At 37.6% G+C, this 21,771-nt stretch overlaps 1 protein-coding gene across 17 annotated transcripts in view; it reads left to right on the plus strand.

Annotated features, from left to right (window-relative positions):
* The window catches only part of R3HCC1L (R3H domain and coiled-coil containing 1 like), a 101,878-nt gene that overhangs the window by 21,504 nt on the left and 58,603 nt on the right, over nt 1–21,771 (plus strand). For 10 of the 17 annotated variants that reach the window (XR_012418048.1, XR_012418049.1, XM_065521241.1 and 7 more), the window contains exon 2: nt 5,843–5,951. The exons of 2 other annotated variants lie outside the window; for them this stretch is intronic. Coding sequence is in view for 2 of the 15 variants with exons in the window: in XM_065521236.1 (XP_065377308.1) it covers nt 5,949–5,951 (3 nt within the window). In the remaining 13 variants the exon portion in view is untranslated. Of the gene's footprint in view, nt 1–1,413; nt 1,861–5,842; nt 5,952–21,771 lie in introns of those variants that run through there. 5 more of the 17 variants (XM_074002393.1, XM_065521240.1, XM_074002391.1 and 2 more) reach the window with 2 other exon arrangements.

Raw genomic sequence — 21,771 nt, forward strand, 5'->3', positions numbered from 1 at the left:
ATTGACTTATTTCAGTAGAATTTTTGGAGAGAAGCAAAATTATATGCATATGTGCATTCCATTCTCTTAACAGAAAAACAGCTATAAGACTAACTGCAATATTCTTTTTTTTTTTGAGACGGAGTCTTGCTCTGTCACCTAGGCTGGAGTGCAGTGGCGCGATCTTGGCTCACTGCAAGCTCCGCCTCCCGAGTTCATGCTATTCTCCTGCCTCAGCCTCTGGAGTAGCTGGGATTACAGATGTGCACCACCACACCCGGCTAATTTTTTGTATTTTTAGTAGAGATGAGGTTTCACCGTGTTAGCCAGGATGGTCTTGATCTCCTGACCTCATGATCTGCCCGCCTCGGCCTCCCAAAGTGCTGGGATTACAGGTGTGAGCCACCACTCCCGGCCCTAACTGCAATATTCTTATGTGAAATAATATTACAGTAGCATTACATGATTATTATATTTCTGATATGTGAAAGGTAGAGTAACAGAATATGTTGCTCAAATGCAGTAACACTAAACATAGGTCTGCAGAGAGGGCACTGCTACAGAGACTAGTCATACCTTCCTTGATTGTGAGCTATTCCTTTAATTTCTAAAAATCATCATTGGAAAACCCACAAAAATGTTACATCTGTATTATAGGAAAACTAGAATACAGTGATAAACCTGAAGAATAAAATAAGAGTCACTTTAATTACACTACCCAGAGCTGCCCACTATTAACAGATTAGTGTATATATTTTTCTAGTCTTTGTTTATGCATTTGCCTATGTATTTATGGACATATGTTTAAATGGGGCATACTATATGTATTATTTTGTTCCTTCCCCCATTTTTTCCAACCATGAAAGTATATGGCTCTTGAGTCGAAAATTTTTTTGCACAGAATCCTAGAGATTATATTCTCATTAACAACATCTAACTCCCATTTGCTTGATTGTACATTATGTGCCAAGCACTGTGCTGACTGACATCTTTTTCTGTTTAATTTATGTTGACATTATTTCAGACCACAGAAAAATTCCAAGAGTGGTATAGAGAGTTCACCCAAATACCCCAAATGTTAACATTTTACTACATTCCCTTTATTATTTCTCTCTCGTGAGAGTAAAATGTAGACCTTACTCCCTTTTATACCTAAATAGTTAAGTGTGCACTTTCTAAAAAACAAGGACATTCTTTTATATAAGCCACAGTATAGTTGTCAAAATCAGGAAATTAACATTGATTTAATGTTAATTATGTAACCTACAGACTTACTCAGATTTTACCCATTGGCCCATTGTACTTTATAGCAAAAGAAAATTCCAGGTCATGAGAGTGCATTTAGTTGTCATATCTCTAGTTTCCTTTAATCTGGTGCAGTTTCTGTTTTTTTCATGACATTGACTTTTTTTTTTTTTTTTTTTTTGGAGATAGCGTCTTACTGTTGCCCAGGCTGGAATGCAGTGGTGTGATCATGGCTTCCTGCAGCCTTGAACTCCCGGACTCAAGCAATCCTCCTGCCTCAGCCTCCTGAGTAGCTGGCACTACAGGTGCCCACCACCACACCTGGTTAATTTTTTATTTTTTGTAGAGACAGATTCTCCCTGTGTTGCCCAGGCTGGTCTTGAACTCCTGGGCTCAAGTGATCCTCTTGCCTGGGCCTTCCAAAAAGTGTTGGGATTACAAGTGTGAGCCACTGCATCCAGCCGACATTGATATTTCTGAAGAGTGCAAGACAGTTATTTTGTAGAACATGTACAGTTTGGGTTCATCTGATGTTTTCTTATGATTGGATTAAGGTTATTCATTTTTGGCAGGAGTACCACAAAGGATCGTTATGCTTTTGCATCGTATCAGGAGGCACAAGATGTTCAAATACTGGTAATATGATTTTGGATCACTTGATTGTTACTGTTTTTCCTTTTGTAATTTTTTTGTGGTAAAATACACATCATTTATTTTTATGTTTTGACAATTTTTAAGTGTATAGCTTAGTGGCATTATATTCTCTTTGTAATTCACATTCACAGTACCTTTAAATAATTTTAAAGTATTTTGTGAAAAAATACATACTTGGTAAATATCTTGTCACTATTTGAACTTTCACTCACTAATTTTAGTATCCATTTGTTGTAAACATCTTGTTACTCCTTGAACTTTTGCTCACTAATTTTAGTATCCGTTGGTGGTTTCTGCCTAATTTTCATAATGGTTCTTGAGTGGTGATATTCTAATTCCATTATTCCTTCTACGCTTATTTATAATAGTACTTTATTTTGACACTGTCCCTGACGTGGCCAGTGGGAGCCCCTTCAGTTCTTTTGACACACCCTGTCATTCTTGGAGCACGTATTCTAGGCTCATCTTGCACTTTCCCAGCCCCAGCCTTGGAATAAGGAATTTCTTCTCGAAGCCCTGATTCCTTTTAATAATGACTTTAAAAGCCACAGTCTGGACTCTAGATGTCCTGGTTGCGATTGTTATTGCTTCTAGGCCTTCTCAGCTGACATCTAGGAAATAGGTATGTGTGAGAGGAGAGAGTGTGTGTGTTTGTGTGTATGTGTGCACACACTAGTGTATCTTAATTAAAAGCAGTGAGTTTATACAGGTACCTCAGATTCTGACCCAACACTACAGGGTTTATTCTGTCCTTTCCTCATTCCATATTTGTAGCTCTGATTTCCAACAATGAGAAATTACTCATATTTTTGCTTATTGGTTCAATTCTAAAATGCAAGAAAATAGTTTAAGAATTATTAACTCATACCACCATTTAAAAGACACCTCGTAAGTAGAATTCAATGTTTGTTTATAGTGTTTTTCCTTTAGCCTAGGGACATGTAGTCTAAATCTGTACTGTGTAATAATACGGTAGCTACTAGCCACATGAATAGAGATGTGTTACAAGTATAAAATGTACATTGGATTTGAAAACTTACTACAAATAAATATGAAATATCTCACTGGTATTTTAATAATAGTTTATGTTGATTATGTGTTGAAATATTTTAAGTGTATTAGATAAAATATATTAATAAAATTAATTTCACTTTAATGTGACTACTAGAAAATGTTAAATTACGTATGTGGCTCCGTTATATTTCTGTTAGAATGTGCTGATATAAAAACCATGTTCAAAAGTTACTTGGATTAATTTTCCTTCTCTAACATTCTTTCCCTCCTCCCTGGGGTTATGTTATTCATTTGAAATACAGTGTACTTTGTTTATTTCTATTTGTATTCTGTCTTTTTCACTTGATCCTAATTGATCTTATTTATTCTTCAGTATGTGAAACATCAGCATGTTTCCAAAAGTCAGAACTCTACAAAGATGTTTATACTCAGGGCACTATCACCCGTTCCTTCTGTCCTTCTCTAACCTGTCCTCTGCAGGTTACCAGTCTAATGATTCCACCAGTTATCCTTCATGCATTTTTTTCCCCTCAGGATTGAGGATGTAGATGCACATTTTCTTATTTTTCTTTCATTCTTACACAAAAGGTAGGATACTATAAATACTCTTTTGTACTCTTATGTTCTTTCTAATATTTTGAATTTACAAAAAGTACTGCAACCTTGTCCATATATATTTTGGTATGTTGGAGGTGTATTTTGGAGTAAATTTTCAAAATGGAATGGTTGGGCCAGAAGTTAAAAGCATATGTAGTTTTCTTAAATATTGCTAAATCCCTTTCTGCAGAGGTTGTATGATTTTGAATTCCCATCAGCAGTGTATAAGAGGGTTAGTTTCCCCACAACCTCATCATCAGAGTGTGTTGGCGTGCTTTTTAATTTTTGCTAACTTGATAGGTAAGAAATAGTATCTCAGTATAGTTTTAATGTTTGTTTCTCTTGTTATCAGTGAAGTTGAACATCTTTTTATATGTTTAAGGGTCATTTTTTATCTTTTTGTTTGAAATATATATCTTCATTTTTCCATCAGGTTTTTGGTCCCCTCCCCTTTCTCAATTGTTGGGAGTTTTTAAATATGAGTAATAGTAGCTCTTTACTGGTGATGTATGTTACAAATATTTTCTCCCAGTTTGTAGTGTTTGTGCGTGGGTATGAATGTTTAGACCTTTATGTAGTCCAGTTTTTGAGTTTTTTGTTTTATCTGAATTTTGGATTAAAATTAGAGGCTTTCCTTGGACCTACGGTAAATAATTCACCTATGTTTTCTTCTAGTACTTCTGTGGTTTTAGTTGTTAATTTGGATCTTTGATCCATTTGGAGGTATGGTTTCTTTAAAAATGAATAAAAAGACCAATTTTGCGCCAGTGTTCTTTGATATGCTACCTTTATCATATATGAAATTTCTATTTGGTTTATTTCTGGACTTTCTATTTTCTATACCATTATCACACTTTCAGTTATAAAGGCTTGATAGTATATCAAGGGCTAGCTTTTTAAATTTTTAGTGTTTTCCTGACTACTCTTGCATGTTTATTTTTCTGTTGAACTTTAGTATCAGCTTGTCTGTCTCAATAAAAAAGCTTGCAGGTTATTTTATTGGGGTTATGTTAAATTTATAAGTTAACATATGGAAAACTGACTTTTTAATGCTGTTGTTTCGTGCTGAGATTTCTGTCCAAGAACAAAGAATATCTTTCCATTTGTTCAGATCTACTTTTGTATCTTTCAGGAACGTTTTAAAGTTTTCTTTACATTTAACTCCTTGATAAATTCCACTTTTTTTTCAGCTCAATAATATATCTTATAGATCTTTCTTTTGTATATCTACATAGTTTTCTACAGTGTGGATGCACCATAATTTATTTAACCTGGCTGATATGGGTGGACATTAAAGTTGTTTAAAATTTTTCACTATTGCAAACAGTTCTGGAATAAGTAAGTATCCTTGTAGAAGTCTAGTTACTTCCTTATGATAAATTTATCAGAGGAGAATTGCCTCGTCAAAGGTCTTTTGACACATAAAAGTTTCTGAAACATATTGCTAACAGCTTTCCATATTAATAAAATGTATACTTCCACTAACACTGTGTTTGAGCCCTATTCTGTTGACATTCAGCAAAACAGAACCTTATTGCTCTTTTTTAATATTTGCCAGTTTGATAGCAAAACAAAGTATGTTTATGTTGCATTTCTTTGCTAACTGATGAGTTTTATTTTTTATCCATCTACCATTCAGCTGACCAGCATATACTCGTTGAGTATCCACCATGTTCCATAAGCTATCCCATGTATTAAAACTGTAATAATGACTAGAAGTTGAACATCTGTATGTATCTCTCTCTCTCTCTCTCTGTGTGTGTGTGTGTGTGTTTGAGATAGGATCTCGTTCTGTCACCCAGGTTGGAGTGCAGTGGTGCCATCACAGCTCACTGCAGCCTTGACCTGCTGGGCTCAAGCCATGTTCCCACGTCAGCCTCTTGAGTAGCTGGGAGTACAGGTGCATGCTACCATGCTTGGCTGATTTTTATATTTTTTGTAGAGATGGAGTTTTGCCATGTTGTCAAGGCTAGTGTCGAAATCCTGAGCTCAAGTGGTCTGCCTGCCTTAGCGTCCCACAGTGCTGGGATTATAGTCATGAGCCACCATGCCTGGCGTCTTTTTGTGATTTTTATTATTTTGTGTCTTATGTCTTTTTTTTTGGTGACAGTTAGTAGACTTTCCTGTCCTCAGGTCTGAGAATGACAGAAGATGGCATTTCCTTATTCTGTTTGGTTGATGAGCTTCTAAAAAGTGCTTTTGTATGTGTGTCTTCATTGCACATTCTGTGGCACGTCACTGTGTTAAATGCAGACTTACAAAATGAGTTAATGAAAGTTAAGTGGCTAGACAGGTGTCAAAGAAATAACTGTATATTTTTATAAAAATAACTTTTATTATTACTGTTTTTCAGGTGAGGCTGCTGTCTGTCAGAAAGGAACTTTTATATAGTTTGCCTTCAGAGACAGTCTATCTGCATGTTGTAGAGTTTTATTATTAAGAAAATAAATGTTACTTATATGGTAAGTTGCCTTTACTTATGCATATTTTATAGAAATACTGTCTGTTTACTCTAAAGATTTGTTTGTATTTTGTTTCTTCAGTGTCATTTTATTTTGTAACTGTCATGTAAAACAAGTTTGAAAATGGCAGTTTCCTGAAAGGTGTAGGGTCTTTTGAAGATTTTCTTCTGTTTACTATCTGTCTTAATTTTGTTGTTTGTAGTAGAGAGGAGAACAAGGGCTGTTTAAATATTGGGATTAGTTTTCAAAGTTGGATCACTAGCTTTGGTCTGTCTCTTTCCACTGTAACAGCTGAGAATTAACATCCTTCTTGTCAAGCCCTGGCTTCACTATAATTCATATAGTGAGCAGCAAAGATGCAGTGTTATTTTAAGGGTTTGATTAACTGATTCAGGAAGAATAGGTGGTCATTTAAATAGTAAAGTATAAAACAGAATGAATAATGTTATTAAATAACTTAGAAATGAAAAAAGATAACTGATTTTAATTTTTAAATATTACCCTATAGGTATTTGTTGTCAGTTAAAAAATTTTTTTTTCAAGGAAAATTTAGTAAGTTGATATGACCTGCTGTTTTGTGAGAGGTTTTCTTACTCACATCCTCTGATGATCTTTTGAGTATATTCCAACTTCTGACTCTCCTGTATGGCCAGTGACAATGGGCCAGCCGATGCGTAGGGTGATAGCTTTAGTGGTAACCAGAGGGTTGGTCACAGCAACTGTCAGAAGATAAATATACTCATGTGCTGCTGACGCACGTTGCAAAAATTGGATGGAAAGTATGACATGATACTGGTGATTTGCCGAATTTTCTCTCAAATAGTTTTGTGCAGCTAAACACAGTAAGAAATACATGTTGATGTTGAGAGCTGAGTTCAAACAAAGTAGTCTCAAATAGAATCCAGGGATGAGGAGCTATAGGCACTGAAAAAAGAGAGGAACAATATTATCCTTAGATTTGTTTTTTCTTAGTCTTTTTGCTTTTGTTAGCGTCAGAAAACTGTCTTAGGTATTTCTGGATGTTTTGCATGGCTCATGTGAGTAGAAACATAGGATTTCATTGTACATGACTGAAAAGGCCTGCATCTCAGAGCAAATCAAAGTGAGTTTTAATCTTGGTTATTTGAAATCTCCTTGTACCTGTCTTATTAGGAGTATTTTTTTTTTTTTTTAAGAAGGAACTAATTTGCAGCTGGCTATAAAGAGTGACATTGTGTCTGGGAAAATGCTGTACTAACACACTGTGCTGTCCCACAAGAGTACTTCTCAAGTCCCCAAACGCAGTGCTGACAATCTGTGACAGCCTGTGAATTGTTGGGCAGCAGTTGGGGAAGATGGACAGCAGGGTGAGGTGGTTGTGTGTAAGTTAGAGGAGGTGGGGAGGGGAAGAAGTGAGAGAAGAGCAGAGCAGCTTCTAAGTTTTGTGGGCAATTTGAATGGAAGGTGTTTTGGTTGTTGTGTTCTGCTAATACAGCTGTGAAATAAACAGCTAGAGGGTGGGGTGGAAATAGTGTATTTCACCTTTCCTTTCAAGGTATTATTGATTCTGTCATCAAAACTGTAAGGTTGCCTGGGCATGGCAGCTCACCCCCGTAATCCCAGCACTTTGGGAGGCCCAGCTGGGCAGATCACTTGAGTTCAGGAGTTCGAGACCAGCCTGGCCAGCACAGGGAAACCCCATCTCTACTATAAATATAAAAAATTAGCTGGGCATGGTGGTGTACGCCTGTAATCCCAGCTATTCTGGAGGCTGAGGCGTGAGAATTGTTTGAGCCAGGCAGGCGGAAGTTGCAGCGAGCTGAGATTGCGCCAGTGCACTTCCAGCCTGGGCGACCGAATGAGACTCTGTCTCAAAAAATCAAATAACAAAAAACCCTGTAAGGTTCTGTGTTGTATTGATGAGAGTATGGGTTGGATGGAATTAAAACTTTTGAGGAGACTAGAAATATCACATCATACCAGGAAATGAAACTATAAAGGTAAGGGTAATGGGGATAGGGCTTATCTTTTCCAGGAATTATTATAGTAGTAGTAAGGCCAGTTACCATATCTAGATCCACAATGGCTAGGCCTTTATCTCAGACAGATGTACAGCTTGTTATTTATTTATTTATTTGATTGATTTGATACATATACTATCAGCTGTTACTGTTTCTATAGCAAGCATTGTCAGACATCAAAGACAGAAATTTCTGGATATTATTTGGATTGTGGAGTAGAATTTAATGTGGGCAAGTTATGGTTCAGTTCTTTCTTTCAGTATGAGAGTAGTTATACAAAGTAAATAGCTTTGCTACAATGAACCTTTGGCTGTAGCCAGACTAATATTGGGGACTGAATATGTTCCCCCTAAACTCATATGTTGAAATCTAGTCCCCAGTGTCATGGTGTTGGAGATGGGGCCTTCAGGGTGTAATTTAGTCATGAAGGTGGAGCCCTCATGAATGAGATGACTTCCCTTATAGGAAGAAGTCAGGGACCAGGTGCTGTGGCTCATGCCTGTAATCCCAGCACTTTGGGAGGCCAAGGCAGGTGGCTCACCTGAGGTCAGGAGTTCGAAACCAGCCTGACCAGCATGGTGAAACCCCATCTCTATTACATACAAAAAATTAGCCGGCATGGTGGCACATGCCTGTAATCCCAACTGCTTCAGAAGCTGAGGCAGGAGAATCACTTAAACCTGGAGGTAGAGCTAAGATTGCACCATTGCATTCCAGTCTGGGCAACAACAGCGAAAACTCTGTCTCAAAAAACAAACAAGCAAACCAAGAAGAAGCCAGGGAGCTAGCTTGCTCTGTTTCTGCTATATGAGAATACAATGGGAAATCAACCTACTACAACCTGGAAGAGGGCCTGCTCCAGAACCAGGCCATGCTGGCACCCTGATCTTGAACTTCTAGCTATTAGAATTGTGAAAAATTTTTGTTGTTTTTAAGCCACCCGGTCTATGGTACTTTGTTATAGCAGCCTGAACTAAGACAACCAGTTTCTATGAGTCTCCAAAATAACACTTTCCGACTTTTTGCCTCTTCACATGTTGAGTGTGTTCTTTCCACTTGTAATGTCTCCCCTCAGTTCTGTGTCTGAATATCTGCTTCTAAAGGCCTAGCCTCAGTTCCACCCACTTTATGACATTTTTCTCACCCATTCCAAGCCCTTAGTGATATTTTTCTCCTCTGGTTTCTATCATTTACTTTTATTTGGCAGTTAGAGACATATAGTCCCTTAAAACAACATGAAAACAATCTTTCCAATTAGGTAGAGAGACGTCTTAAGGGGAAACTTCATTTTTACTCTCTCGGCTCACTGCAACCTCTGCCTCCTGGGTTCAAGCGATTCTCCTGCCTCAGCCTCCCGAGTAGCTGGGACTACAGGTGCGTGCCACCATGCCCGGCTAATTTTTTGTATTTTTAGTAGAGATGGGGTTTCACCGTGTTAGCCAGGATGGTCTCAATCTCCTGACCTCATGATCCGCCCACCTCAGCCTCCCAAAGTGCTGGGATTATAGGCGTGAGCCACCGTGCCTGGCCCGTACTTTATAATTTCTACTATCCCAACAGTGATGTCAGTACAATATGTGCACTTAATAAATATTTAATGGTAAAAAAAAAAAATGCCATTGCCTATTGTTAGCTTTTACCCATCTTTAACAATTATCTTTCTCTTTGTATCATAAGAATACTAGATAAGAATTGAGTTTAAATACCTGAGCCATGTTCGTTCAGGAGATGATTCTTCTTTGAAAGCCTTCTGTAGCCCTGTGTACAGGCGTTCTGTTCCTTAAAGTAACGTTGCTTTGACGATGTTACTGTATTGTAATTATCTGTTATTCTTGAAACTCTAATTAATAAACTTTGAAACTGCATAGAAGAGAAACTCTTAAATTTATTAACTTGCTAATGCTTTGTCTGAAAGTTGCTTTTGGTTTCTCAGTTTCTCACCAGGCACATTTCACACTTGCTGGTATAGCTCCAAGGAGGGAGGTGATAGATACGGAGCTGTAGCTATGTCTGTAACAGACAGACTCTACCTCATTTATAATTATTCATTTTTGTCGTTATTGTGATTTGGTATTTTAAAAATTAAACTATTCTGTGCTATGCATTTTTACAAACATACATACAAAGTAAAGAGCTTTGCTACAATGAACCTTTGGTTGTAGCCAGACTAGTATTCTGTGCTGTGCATTTTTACCCCAACATAATTTTTAGAAGGTACATGTTTTAGTCTAGTTCAGTAGTTAGGTGCAGGGACTTTGAAATCCAATCCAGGGACTTTGAAGTCCTGTCCAACACTTGGAAACTGTGTGATCTTAAGTAACTTAAGTTTCAGATTTCTCATCTGTAAAGTTGGGATAATAATGCTACCTCTTAGTATTGTAGTTGGGATCAAATGAGATAATATATATGACACTTAGCTGAGATTGAGTCTGGTGGCCTCTACTTTCAAAATTTACCCAGTGGTTTATTAGCTTTACTCTGTGAATCTTAAAGAGGAAAAAAAAAATCAAGTTTAATGCATGTCAAGGTTGAGGTAAAGCTCCCAAAGCCTTATCCATTTGAGCTCCTTTATTGTCAACTATAGGATGTCAGTTAAAGCCAGAATAGACCCAGGAGAGGAACTAATTTCAAATAACTGTAGAAACAGACCAACCTCCAGATGTGTAATGAGGGAAAGAATTTTTAAGAGGGAGTTTTTTTCTTTTCTCCCTGCCCCCTACCACCAGTTACATATGCAGAGTAGGAAGCAAACTTTTCTCTCTACCTTTCTATTACATATCATATTGCTGTTCAGTATATTAAAGCTTTTTATCTGACTGCCTTTTGAGGTGGTCAATAATAGGTGCTAACATTAAACTTGGAGCAGTTAAATTGGTGAGTTGTGGGGTTACCTTGTCAGTGGAGTGTGAAAAAGACTAAGCTGCGGACTGTTTCCCAGCCTATAAAGCGTGAAATCAGTTGGTGCTGATGCATGGCGACTATAGCCAGTGGAGTATAAAATACGCTGGGGGCATGAATTGTGTTATGTTGTGAGAAAGACCTTTTTGTGCCAGTTTATGTATTTTGGGACCTCCAAGATCCTGCTGGAATCATGTATCTTGTATCTTTCGTTGTCTTGATACTCAGTGTTTTCATGAAATGTTTCTTCCAGTTGTGCAAGCTGTATACTTTGTCCAGCTGCAGGCAGAGAGGCAGAGGCAATAAATACAAATGTCCAAGGCAGACTAATATTAAAATACTGTATTATATTCTGTTTAAGATTGCATCTGAAAATACCATCTGCAGTTGGTATTTGATATACAGGTTTCTTCTGTTTTAGACTCAAGATTTGAAAGTATACTCTGCCTTCTACTTTGAGCTTCTGCTAGTGTGAGAACTGTGTTACCAGTTTCACTGGTTGGTGGTCCCATGTTGAAATGTGCCTCTGGAGAAGGGACATAGAGAAGGACAGCATTTTCAAATGCTTGGAGGAGTTGGTAGGAATAAGTATAGAGATTATTCTTATGGGGAATAGAAGAGAGGGTGTTCCTCTCCTGACACCTGGTGAGGTTCTTTACCATATGGCTTTGAGGGTGAGGCAAGGTGAATGAGTAAGTTTCAGAGACAATAGTGAATTATTGTCAGCCTTTTTAAGTCTGGAAGGTTATTGGAAATAGGCATACTATGAAAGCATTAAAGGTCTTTCATTCTTATCTTACTTGGTTTTCTCTTTTTACGGCAGCAGTCTTTGAACTCTTTTTGGTTGCTTTGCAGTTACATGGATTCTAAGCAAATTGTGAATATTTATGAAACTAATGCATCATTGTGAGACCATTCTGCTGAGTATCAGGCAGTCTAATATAGTAGTTAAGTGCAGAGACTTTGAAATCCCAACCAACACTTAGAAGTTGTGTGATCTTTAGTTATTTAAGCTTCAGATATAAAATTGGGTTAATCATAGCTATCTCGTAGTACTATAGTTGGAACCAAATGAGATAATGAATATGCAATGTTTACCACAGTCCCTGTCACATAGTAAGCACTCAGTAAATGGTAGCTGATTATTATTCTTTCTCTTCCTCTGCTACTACTAATGGCACTACTCTACCACTACTTCACTTTTGCTTGTAGGGCCTAAACTGTAATGAAACAGAAAACACAATTAGACATGGTTTATTGCGGCAGATTTGGAAAAATATGTCATTGTTCTCTTGGGCATGGCTTAATAGTTCTTTCTTAACTAAGTAGAAACTATAAAAAGACTTTTTATTTAAAATGAAAGATAAGAATCTTTGTCTTGGTTTAAGATAGCTTTGCAAATGAGTCTAAAAAACTGTTTTTTCTAAAATGTATTTGCTTAATGCAAATAAATCAGCCTTTATATGAGCTTTGGGAATATATAAAACTAACAGTTCAAAGAATTGTCATTCCTTATTTCTCACCTAACATAACCTTATTTGTTTTTTTTTTTTTTTTCCCCAGAGTGAGTGCCTTTTTGGGGAATTGTTTGAAGTTTTTTTCTTGTGCCAAGATAGTCACGGTAGAAGTCTTGTCCAGTGTATGAGGCACATTTTTGAGGGAATGGGATGGAAAAATCACCCCAATCATTTATCCTTGATGGTAATGAGCATTAGTGTGGATAATATATTTGGATTTGATGTGCATTATGTGATTATTTTTTCAGCACAATTAACTTCCTATATCTTGAGCATATACTTGGTGGAAAACTGATAATACAGCTATATTAGTGGTAAAACTGCTAGTTTAGTTGATAGACAATCTGGGTTCTAGTCTTAGTTACTACCACTCAAATAGTCTTAGATAAATCCCTCAACCAGATGGTTTTCAAAGGCTCTTTTCAGCTATAAGCTTTTTGTCCGTTTGTTTGAGACTGGGTCTTGCTCCGTCACCCAGGCTGGAGTATAGTGACACAATCATAGTTCACTGCACCCTCAAATTCATGGGCTCAAGCAGTCTCCCTGCCTCAGACTTCCAAGTAGTGAGCGTTACAGATATGCGCTACCATTCTCAGCTAATTTTCTATCTTATTTTAATTTTTTAGAGACAGTCTTGCTGTGTCGCCCAGGCTGGTCTTGAACTCCTGACCTCAGGCAGTACTCCCACCTCGGCTTCCCAGAGTGCTGGGATTGCCTGCGTGAGCCACTGTGCCTGGCTTCAGCTGTAAGATTTGAAGATGGGTATGGAGGTAGCTTAGAAACTGGGAAATGTAGTAGTGACACATTTTGGCCACCAGAGGGTGAAGTCCAGTCATTGAAATTGTGCTCTGTATTTGACCAGAATGTGGCGTTCTTGGAAATGAAGAGGACACATTGCTCCTCTGTTCATTTATGTTAAGTCATAGAGCCTCTTGTTGTCTGATTCTACTTGCATTTATTATCTTTCTGCTTTTTTCTTCTCAAAACTTTGTGGGTAGGACTGGGGCAGATATTAAAGAAAGGAGAAGAAAGGAATAGACATATCTAATTGTCAAGTAGTCATCCAGTTTTGTTCTATAAAATAATGAATGGCTTTCAGATGACCTATGGGCAGCCTCGATGGGAAGCACAATAGTATAGGTCACCACACTTAATTATTTGTGGCCATCTTCCTTCCCCAAAACACATAGGCACGCACACAACACTTAACCCTCGTTGCCTTCACTCTTTCTGAAATTCCAAGGATGAAAACAGAATGTCTGAGAAATATAGCAGAATGAGTACAGCCCTTATAATTGTAACTAAGGTTCCAGTCTTGCATTGCCACTTAATATCTATGTAACCACCGACATTACAATTTTGAATTCCAGTATCTTTATCTGAAAAACTAGGATGTTGAATTCTGACCTATACAGTCCCTTTCAGTAAGTCTAATTCTAAGGCTCTGTAAAAATTCTTTAAAGTTTATTTGAAGGGCAGTGCTATTCTTAATACAACACTTTAATAAAGTAGTATCTTCAACAATAGCATGTTCTTTTTTGATAGAAACAGAGCTGTAGATGTTGTTAAGGCTTAAATATTAAAGTATTAAGTAAACTACCATAACACCAAGTAGAAAGACAGTTACTACTCCACCGTGGCATTTTTTTAGCCCCATAAACAAATACAAACTAATTTTCTGTGAATGTAGGCTCAGGATGGCAGTGGTTCATTCAAGAGGGGCCAAGACTAGGGGGAGCCAGGCCAAGCTGTTCGGGTATAGTTAATAGTGAGACATTTTGAGAAGTCGTCATTTGGGGATAAGTAAGCTTAGCAAAAGAGGGCATGTAGGTTCTGGGAACCTATGTCATGAAGCTGGAGTCAGAATCTATTTCTTCCAGCCACACCAGTGGAAATAACTTTGACACAATATTCAGTTACACAAGTCCAAGTTGCTGTCTGAGAGCTCAGGATGATAAGATGGAAGGAACAAGGAAAGGCATGGTAGTCTAAATACCCAGACAAGCTGAGATGAGTGTCTAGAATGTGACAAAGCAAATGGACTCAGAAGTGTGCTTGTGAAAGCAGGCAAGGATTAGTACTTACTACGATATGTACACAAGAGAGTAGAAGCCAGTCAAGCTGATTGGGTAGAAACAACATTTTAGGATTATGTTCAAAAGATAATTTTAATCTGTCCTGGTTTTAATCACTATCGTTGGTGTTGGTAGAGAAGGTCTATTTGGTATGTCTAAGGCTCTACACATGTTTGAGGCTAGTGATTATATCATTGACAAACTCTAGGTTGTTTGATGGTTCTAATAGCTTTATACTCCACGGGATATACACATATTCACAGATCTGTTCACTACTGCTGCAGAGTTCATTTCACAGAAATGAACTGGCTAGTAAAAAATTTGGCAGACAAACTAGCTTTTCGGGAAGCTGCTAGGAATGGAGCCCAGCTGTTCCCTTTGGGCTTGAGCTGTTGGAATTCATTGGGTTAGCAGCTAGAAAGAACGAAACTGTAACGTTTTTAGTTTGGTTCATGACAGCAAAGCTGAGGTTTACACTTGCAAGTAACTTAACTTGATTGTGTGTCTTAATATTACTGGGCTTCTGACCGCTGAAATATGGCTTGGATCGATGGTGGTTTGGAGAAGGTAGAAAGAGGGCTATCCATCATCCAGAGGCTCCATAGAAGCTGGCTGATAATGCTGCTTTCACCAGGCAGCCATCTGTCCATCCATCCATCAGTAGGATGAAATGAGATTTAGCGGAACAGGCAGCCGTAACTCTGAGCTACTTTCTAACCAACAATTGCAGCCCTGGCCTGAGTCTGACCACGAAGCACAGCACTGGGGTTTGGCGGGATGTGGCAGCAAGTGCAGCCTCCTTCCCGTCACTGCCAGCCTAGAATGTATTCAGTATGAGGCTGTAGCCCAAGCTTACTTCCCATACACAATTTGACTAAACTTGGGATGACAAGTAGACAGAAATAGTCTTTCAGCTCCAGACTATTTTACAGGTTGAGCAGAGCCTTTTGGTGGGGAATATTTTTGCTTAACACTTGGGGTACTTCTAGTAATTCTGTCATTGTGGTATTTAGGGATGAGGTAAAGGTAATTTACTGATTTCATTTTATATAAATTCTTGTTTTTCTTCGTAAATACAAATTTTTACCTAGATTGTTAGGTTGCAAAAATGGAATTTTCATTCTCTCATTTCTCTCTACTCTCTTTGGTGGTGCTAATATGAAAGGCAAGAAAATGTAGATGGGGAAATGGGTAAAAAATTCGAAGCAAGAAACTGATGATCCCTAAAATGGACAATTAGGCTCTGAATAATTGGTTGTGTACCATGTCTTCCCTGGTTCTTTTGCAGGAACATTGAGCCTTCCGAGAGAGCTTCTTAGTATAGCTCTGTGCTCATGTTGCCTGTCCTGGTACCATCCCTAGTCATGGCCAGCTTCCTTGACTGCTTTCTCTCACTGGTCACTTTAGACCTCAGCTCCTGCTCTTTGTTCTGAAACCTTGCTTTTCACTTCAGATTGGGGGAAGGGTAGAGGGAGCCTAATGTACCGGAGATGCTTCGGAAATGAGAGCCTTGGATGAATTCCTGGGCCTATTGATCCACCGGCAGTTTATGCATCCTGACATTCATAATCTCAGTAGGCTGCTGATGTTCCTGATTAATGGGCCCAGGGGCTGTCCATCCGTCACTTCACATTAATTACTGAAGAGGTGTTTTTCCAGTGATTTACCTGACAGCGGGCTGTGATAAATACCCCGAAGCAGAGTGGGCAGTGATTAATCACAGGGCCACACCCCTCCCCCTACTCTTTTTTCCCCCTAACCACAGGTTAGCACTGGGACCTGACCAAAGAGTGCCCCCTCCTCATAAGCTATCTATCTCCACAATTGCTTGTGGATGCGTATTTATTGGGGCATGGGGCCTGGCAGATAGCATTCTAGAACTTGTGCCAAAGATGATGAGAAATAAATCTTCCCAATAGGAAGAGTAACTAACATGTTTTTACATGGGGCAGAGAAGTGTCTGTGAGCTGCCTGTATGTTGCTTTTTAAGAAATCTGATAGGAATATTGCCTACCTACTATGCATGCACTCAATACTGTAATGGTTGCTTTTTGAGCTTTAAAAAAGAGGAGATAGAACAACTTTTGTGTTTGCTATACTTGTAGTATATTCAGGGAGAATATGTGAACAAATATGAGAAATTAGAGAACATTTCAAAGTACTAATATAATATTGGGAGAATTGGACTATAACTTCAGGATTCCATTTCTTACTTTGTGGCCTTAGAAAGTGAAATTTAGTTAACTAATTAATGTTTTTCATGTGTCAGACACTGTATTCAACTCTGGAGATGTGAAGATGAATGTGATACAGCTGAGATCTCAGGGAACAAAGTGTAGTGCCCCTTGCCTCAGTTTCTCAAAGTACAAAATAAACTTCCAGGAAGTTATCAAGTTAATTTTAAATTAGTATAAGATCTAAAGTAATTTAAAATCAGTTCTTACATTAATTTTTCTGTGAGTATTTATTGTATTCCCAGGGATAAAAGAAGCGTATGAAAGATACTATCTGCCCTCAAGAAACTTATAGAGTGTGAGATAGCATTCATAAATGAAACAGTTGAATAAGAATATAAAGTAGTATATAATGAGAGTGATATAACGACAATGAGGTATCTCAGTTTAAACCCAACTCATTTAGGAGGGCATTACACATTATCAAGGAGGGCATTCAGAAGTTGGAAGGAGCAGACTGAGGCCATCCTGCCTAGAATGGAGACTTTGTGTCTGCGAATGATAGCTACATTATTGAAATAGTAGATTGACACCAAATCATGGAAAATCTTGAATGCAAGGTAAGCTTAGTTTTTATTTGTATGCTTTGGTGGTGAATCTAAGGTTTTGAGTGAGAAAGTTTGGAAAAAAATGTATTTTAGAAAAAATTCTTACATATTGATGTTCCTAATGTTATTTGGAATTGCCAAATTACCTCGGCATTCTTGGAGCCCTCTTTTCCTTTATAGTTCAAAATAAAACCGTTCAAATTAAAAATACAGTTTTGTATATGTGCCTGATTGCAGTGCAAAGGATTTTGTAGTTTGGTTGTATATGGAGGAGATGATAGAGTTGACAGTCAAAGGAGACCAAGGTTCTCATTGTTAACACGTGCAAAGTTGAGTCAGTCAATTAAGTTTTAAGTAATGACTGCAGAATTAAATTGGGAAAGACTATAGCCTCAAGATTTAAGAAAGAAACCATCAGTCTTACAGATAACTTCATTAAGGCTATACTGATTATTCACTGGCTACTAGATAGGCATGTTTTAAAGCCAAGAGTCAGAAATTAAAGGGTCAGTGCTGTCAGCTATATTTTGGCAGGAATTTTAAAGAGGTGTCATTTTTTTCATTAAAAAACTTAAGATTATATATGGCAAACTTCACCTTTCGTGGAGTACATTTTGTGAATTTTGACAAACATACAGTTGTGTAACTCCCACACAATTAAAATGCAGAGAGAGCAGTTCCATCAATCCAAAAAATTCCCTTGTCACTTTATAGTCAGCCCCTTACCTGATCCCAAGCTTCTGGCAACCAGTGGTATGTTTGCTGTCTCTACAGTTTTGTATTTTCCAGGATGTTGTGTAATTGGAATTGTATTTCTCTAATGATAAATGATTTTTAACATCTTTTTTGCCATCCTTATATCTTCTTTGGTGAAGTATTCTTAAATTATTTTGTTGTTTTTTTGACACTGAGTTTTGAGATTCTGGATGAAAGTTCCTTATCAGATGTGATTTGCAAATTTTCTCGCAGTTTGTGGCTTTTTACAATTCTCTTACCTGTCTTTGAAGAGCAGAAGTTTGAATTTCGATGAAGTCGAGTTCATTGATTTAACACTCATAGGTGGGAATTGAACAATGAGATCACTTGGACACAGGAAGGGGAACGTCACACACCGGGGCCTATTGTGGGGTCAGGGGAGTGGGGGGGGGTAGCATTAGGAGATATACCTAATGTAAAGGACGAGTTAATGGGTGCAGCACACCAACATGGCACATGTATACATATGTAACAAACCCACACGTTGTGCACATGTACCCTAGAACATAAAGTATAATAAAAAAAATTATTTTATGGATCATGCTTTTGATGTTATGTCTAAGAAACCTTTGCTAAACCAAAAATCCCAAAGATTTGGTTCTATATTTATGTATAGCAGTGTTAAAATTGTAGGTTTACATTTAGATCTGTGATTCATTTTGTTAGTTTTTATATGTGGTGTGAGGTATAGATACAGTTTTTGTTGTTGGAAATGAATTTCTACTTGTTTTGGCACCATTTTTTGGAAGGACTCTCTTTTTCATAGAATTTCCTTTATACATGTCTTGAAAATCAGTTGTTCATATATGTGCGAGTCTTTTTCTGGACTCTTACTCCGTTTCATTCATCTATATATTTATCCTTTCTCCACTATGACACCTGATTATTGTAGCTTTATAGTGAACTTGAAATCTATCTTTGTTCCTTTTCAAAGTTACTTTGGTGATTCCATTTCCTGTGCCTCTTCATATCCATTTTAGAATCAGCTTCTTAATTTCTGTAGAAAGTCCTTCTGGATTCTGATTTAATTCTAAAGATCATTTTGGGGAGAACTGACATCTTAAATATTGAGGCATCTCATTTATTATCTTTCTTTAGATTTTTGATGTCTTATCAATGTATTTTAGTTTTCAGGGTAGATTGTACACATACTCTGTTAGTTTTATGCCTAAGCATTTCATGTTTTTGAGTGCTAATGTAAATGATACTCTTCAATTTTCAGTTTTTTTCATTGATAGAATATGGAACTGCTTGTATCCTTATGACCTTGCTAAACTTACTTAGTTCTGGTAGCTTTCTTATAGATTCTATGGGATTTCTATGCAGAAGATTATGTCACCTGCAGATAAAGACAGTATTACTTCTTTCTTCCAATCTGGATGTCTTTTATATTTTTTTCTGCCTTGCTGCACTGGCTGAAACCTCCATTTTAATGTCAAATAAAAGTGGCAAGTGTGGTCATCTTGACTTTGTTTTTGCATCTTATGGGGAAAGAATTTGGTTCTTCAAGTATAATATAAGCTATAGGTTTTTATTGCTCTGCTTTTTTTTGTAGATAACATTTATTAGGATGAGGAAGTTCTATTCCTAGTTTACTGGATGGATGTTGATTTTTGTCAAATATTTTATGTACATCTATTGAAATAATCATGTATTTTATTTTTTTAGTCTTTTATGGTGAATTATATTTTGCCTGAACTTTTTAAAATTAATTAATTAGTTTATCTATTATACTTTAAGTTCTAGGGTACATGTGCACAATGTGTAGGTTTGTTACATATGTATATATGTGCCATGTTGATTTGCTGCATCCATTAACTCGTCTTTTACATTAGGTATTTGTCCTAATGCTATCCCTCCCCCACGCCCCCACCCTATGACAGGCCCCAGTGTGTGATGTTCCCTGCCCTGTGTCCGAGTGTTCTCATTGTTCAATTCCCACCTATGAGTGAGAACATGAGGTGTTTGGTTTTCTGTCCTTGTGTTAGTTTGCTCAGAATGATGGTTTCCAGCTTTATCCATGTCCCTACAAAGGACATGAACTCATCCTTTCTTTTGGCTGCATGGTATTCCATGGTATATATGTGCCACATTTTCTTAATCCAGTCTATCATTGGTGGACATTTGGATCGGTTCCAAGTTTTTGTTACTGTGAATAGTGCCACAGTAAACATACGTGTGCATGTGTCTTTATAGTACCGTGATGTATAATCCTTTGGGTATATACCCAGTAATGGGATCACTGGGTCAAATGGTATTTCTAGTTCTAGATCCTTGAGGAATTGCCACACTGTCTTCCACAGTGGTTGAACTAGTTTACTCTGCCATCAACCGTGTAAAAGTGTTCCTGTTTCTCCACATCCTCTCCAGCACCTGTTGTTTCCTGACTTTTTAATGATCGCCATTCTAATTGGTGTGAGATGGTATCTCATTGTGCTTTTTATTAGCATTTCTCTGATGACCAGTGATGATGAGCATTTTTTCATGTGTCTGTTGGCTGCATAAATACCTTATTTTGAGAAGTGTCTGTTCATATCCTTTGCCCACTTTTTGATGGGGTTGTTTGATTTTTTTCTTGCAAATTTAAGTTCTTTGTAGATTCTGGATATTATCGCTTTGTCAGATGGGTAGATTGCAAAAATTTTCTCCCGTTCTGTGGATTGCTTGTTCACTCTGATGGTAGTTTCTTTTGCTGTGCAGAAGCTCTTTAGTTTAATTAGATTCCATTTGTGTATTTTGGCTTTTGTTGCCATTGCTTTTGGTGTTTTAGTCAGGAAGTCCTTGCCCATCCCTATGTCCTGAATGGTATTGCCTAGGTTTTCTTCTAGGGTTTTTACGGTTTTAGGTCTAACATTTAAGTCTTTAATCCATCTTGAATTAGTTTTTGTATAAGGTATAAGGAAAGGATCCAGTTTCAGCTTTCTACATATGGCTAGCCAGTTTTCCCAGCACCATTTATTAAATAGGGAATCCTTTCCCCATTTTTTGTTTTTGTCAGGTTTGTCAAAGATCAGATGGTTGTAGATATGTGGTGTTATTTCTGAGGCCTCTGTTCTGTTCCATTGGTCTATATCTCTGTTTTGGTACCAGTACCATGCTGTTTTTGTTACTGTAGCCTTGGAGTATAGTTTGAAGTCAGGTAGCATGATGCCTCCAGCTTTGTTCTTTTGGCTTAGGATTGTCTTGGCAATGCGGGCTCATTTTTGGTTCCATATGAACTTTGAAGTAGCTTTTTCCAATTCTGTGAAGAAAGTCATTGGTAGCTTGATGGGGATGGCATTGAATCTATAAATTACCTTGGGCCCTGTGGCCATTTTCACGATATTGATTCTTCCTATCCATGAGCATGGAATGTTCTTCGATTCGTTTGTGTCCTCTTTTATTTTGTGGAGCAGTGGTTTGTAGTTCTCCTTGAAGAGGTCCTTCACATCCCTTATAAGTTGGATTCCTAGGTATTTTATTCTCTTTGTAGCAATTGTGAATGGGAGTTCACTCGTCATTTGACTCTCTGTCTGTTATTGGTGCATAGGAATACTTGTGATTTTTGCACATTGATTTTGTATCCTGAGACTTTGCTGAAGTTTCTTATCAGCTTAAGGAGATTTTTGGCTGAGACAATGGGGTTTTCTAAATATACAGTCATGTCATCTGCAAACAGGGACAATTTGACTTCCTCTTTTTCTAATTGAATACCCTTTATTTCTTTCTCTTGTGTAATTGCCCTGGCCAGAACTTCCAACACTATGTTGAATAGGAGTGGTGAGAGAAGGCATCCCTGTCTTCTGCCAGTTT

Source organism: Macaca fascicularis, chromosome 9 (genome assembly GCF_037993035.2).
Source record: "Macaca fascicularis isolate 582-1 chromosome 9, T2T-MFA8v1.1".
In the NCBI taxonomy this organism is placed as follows: domain Eukaryota; kingdom Metazoa; phylum Chordata; class Mammalia; order Primates; family Cercopithecidae; genus Macaca; species Macaca fascicularis.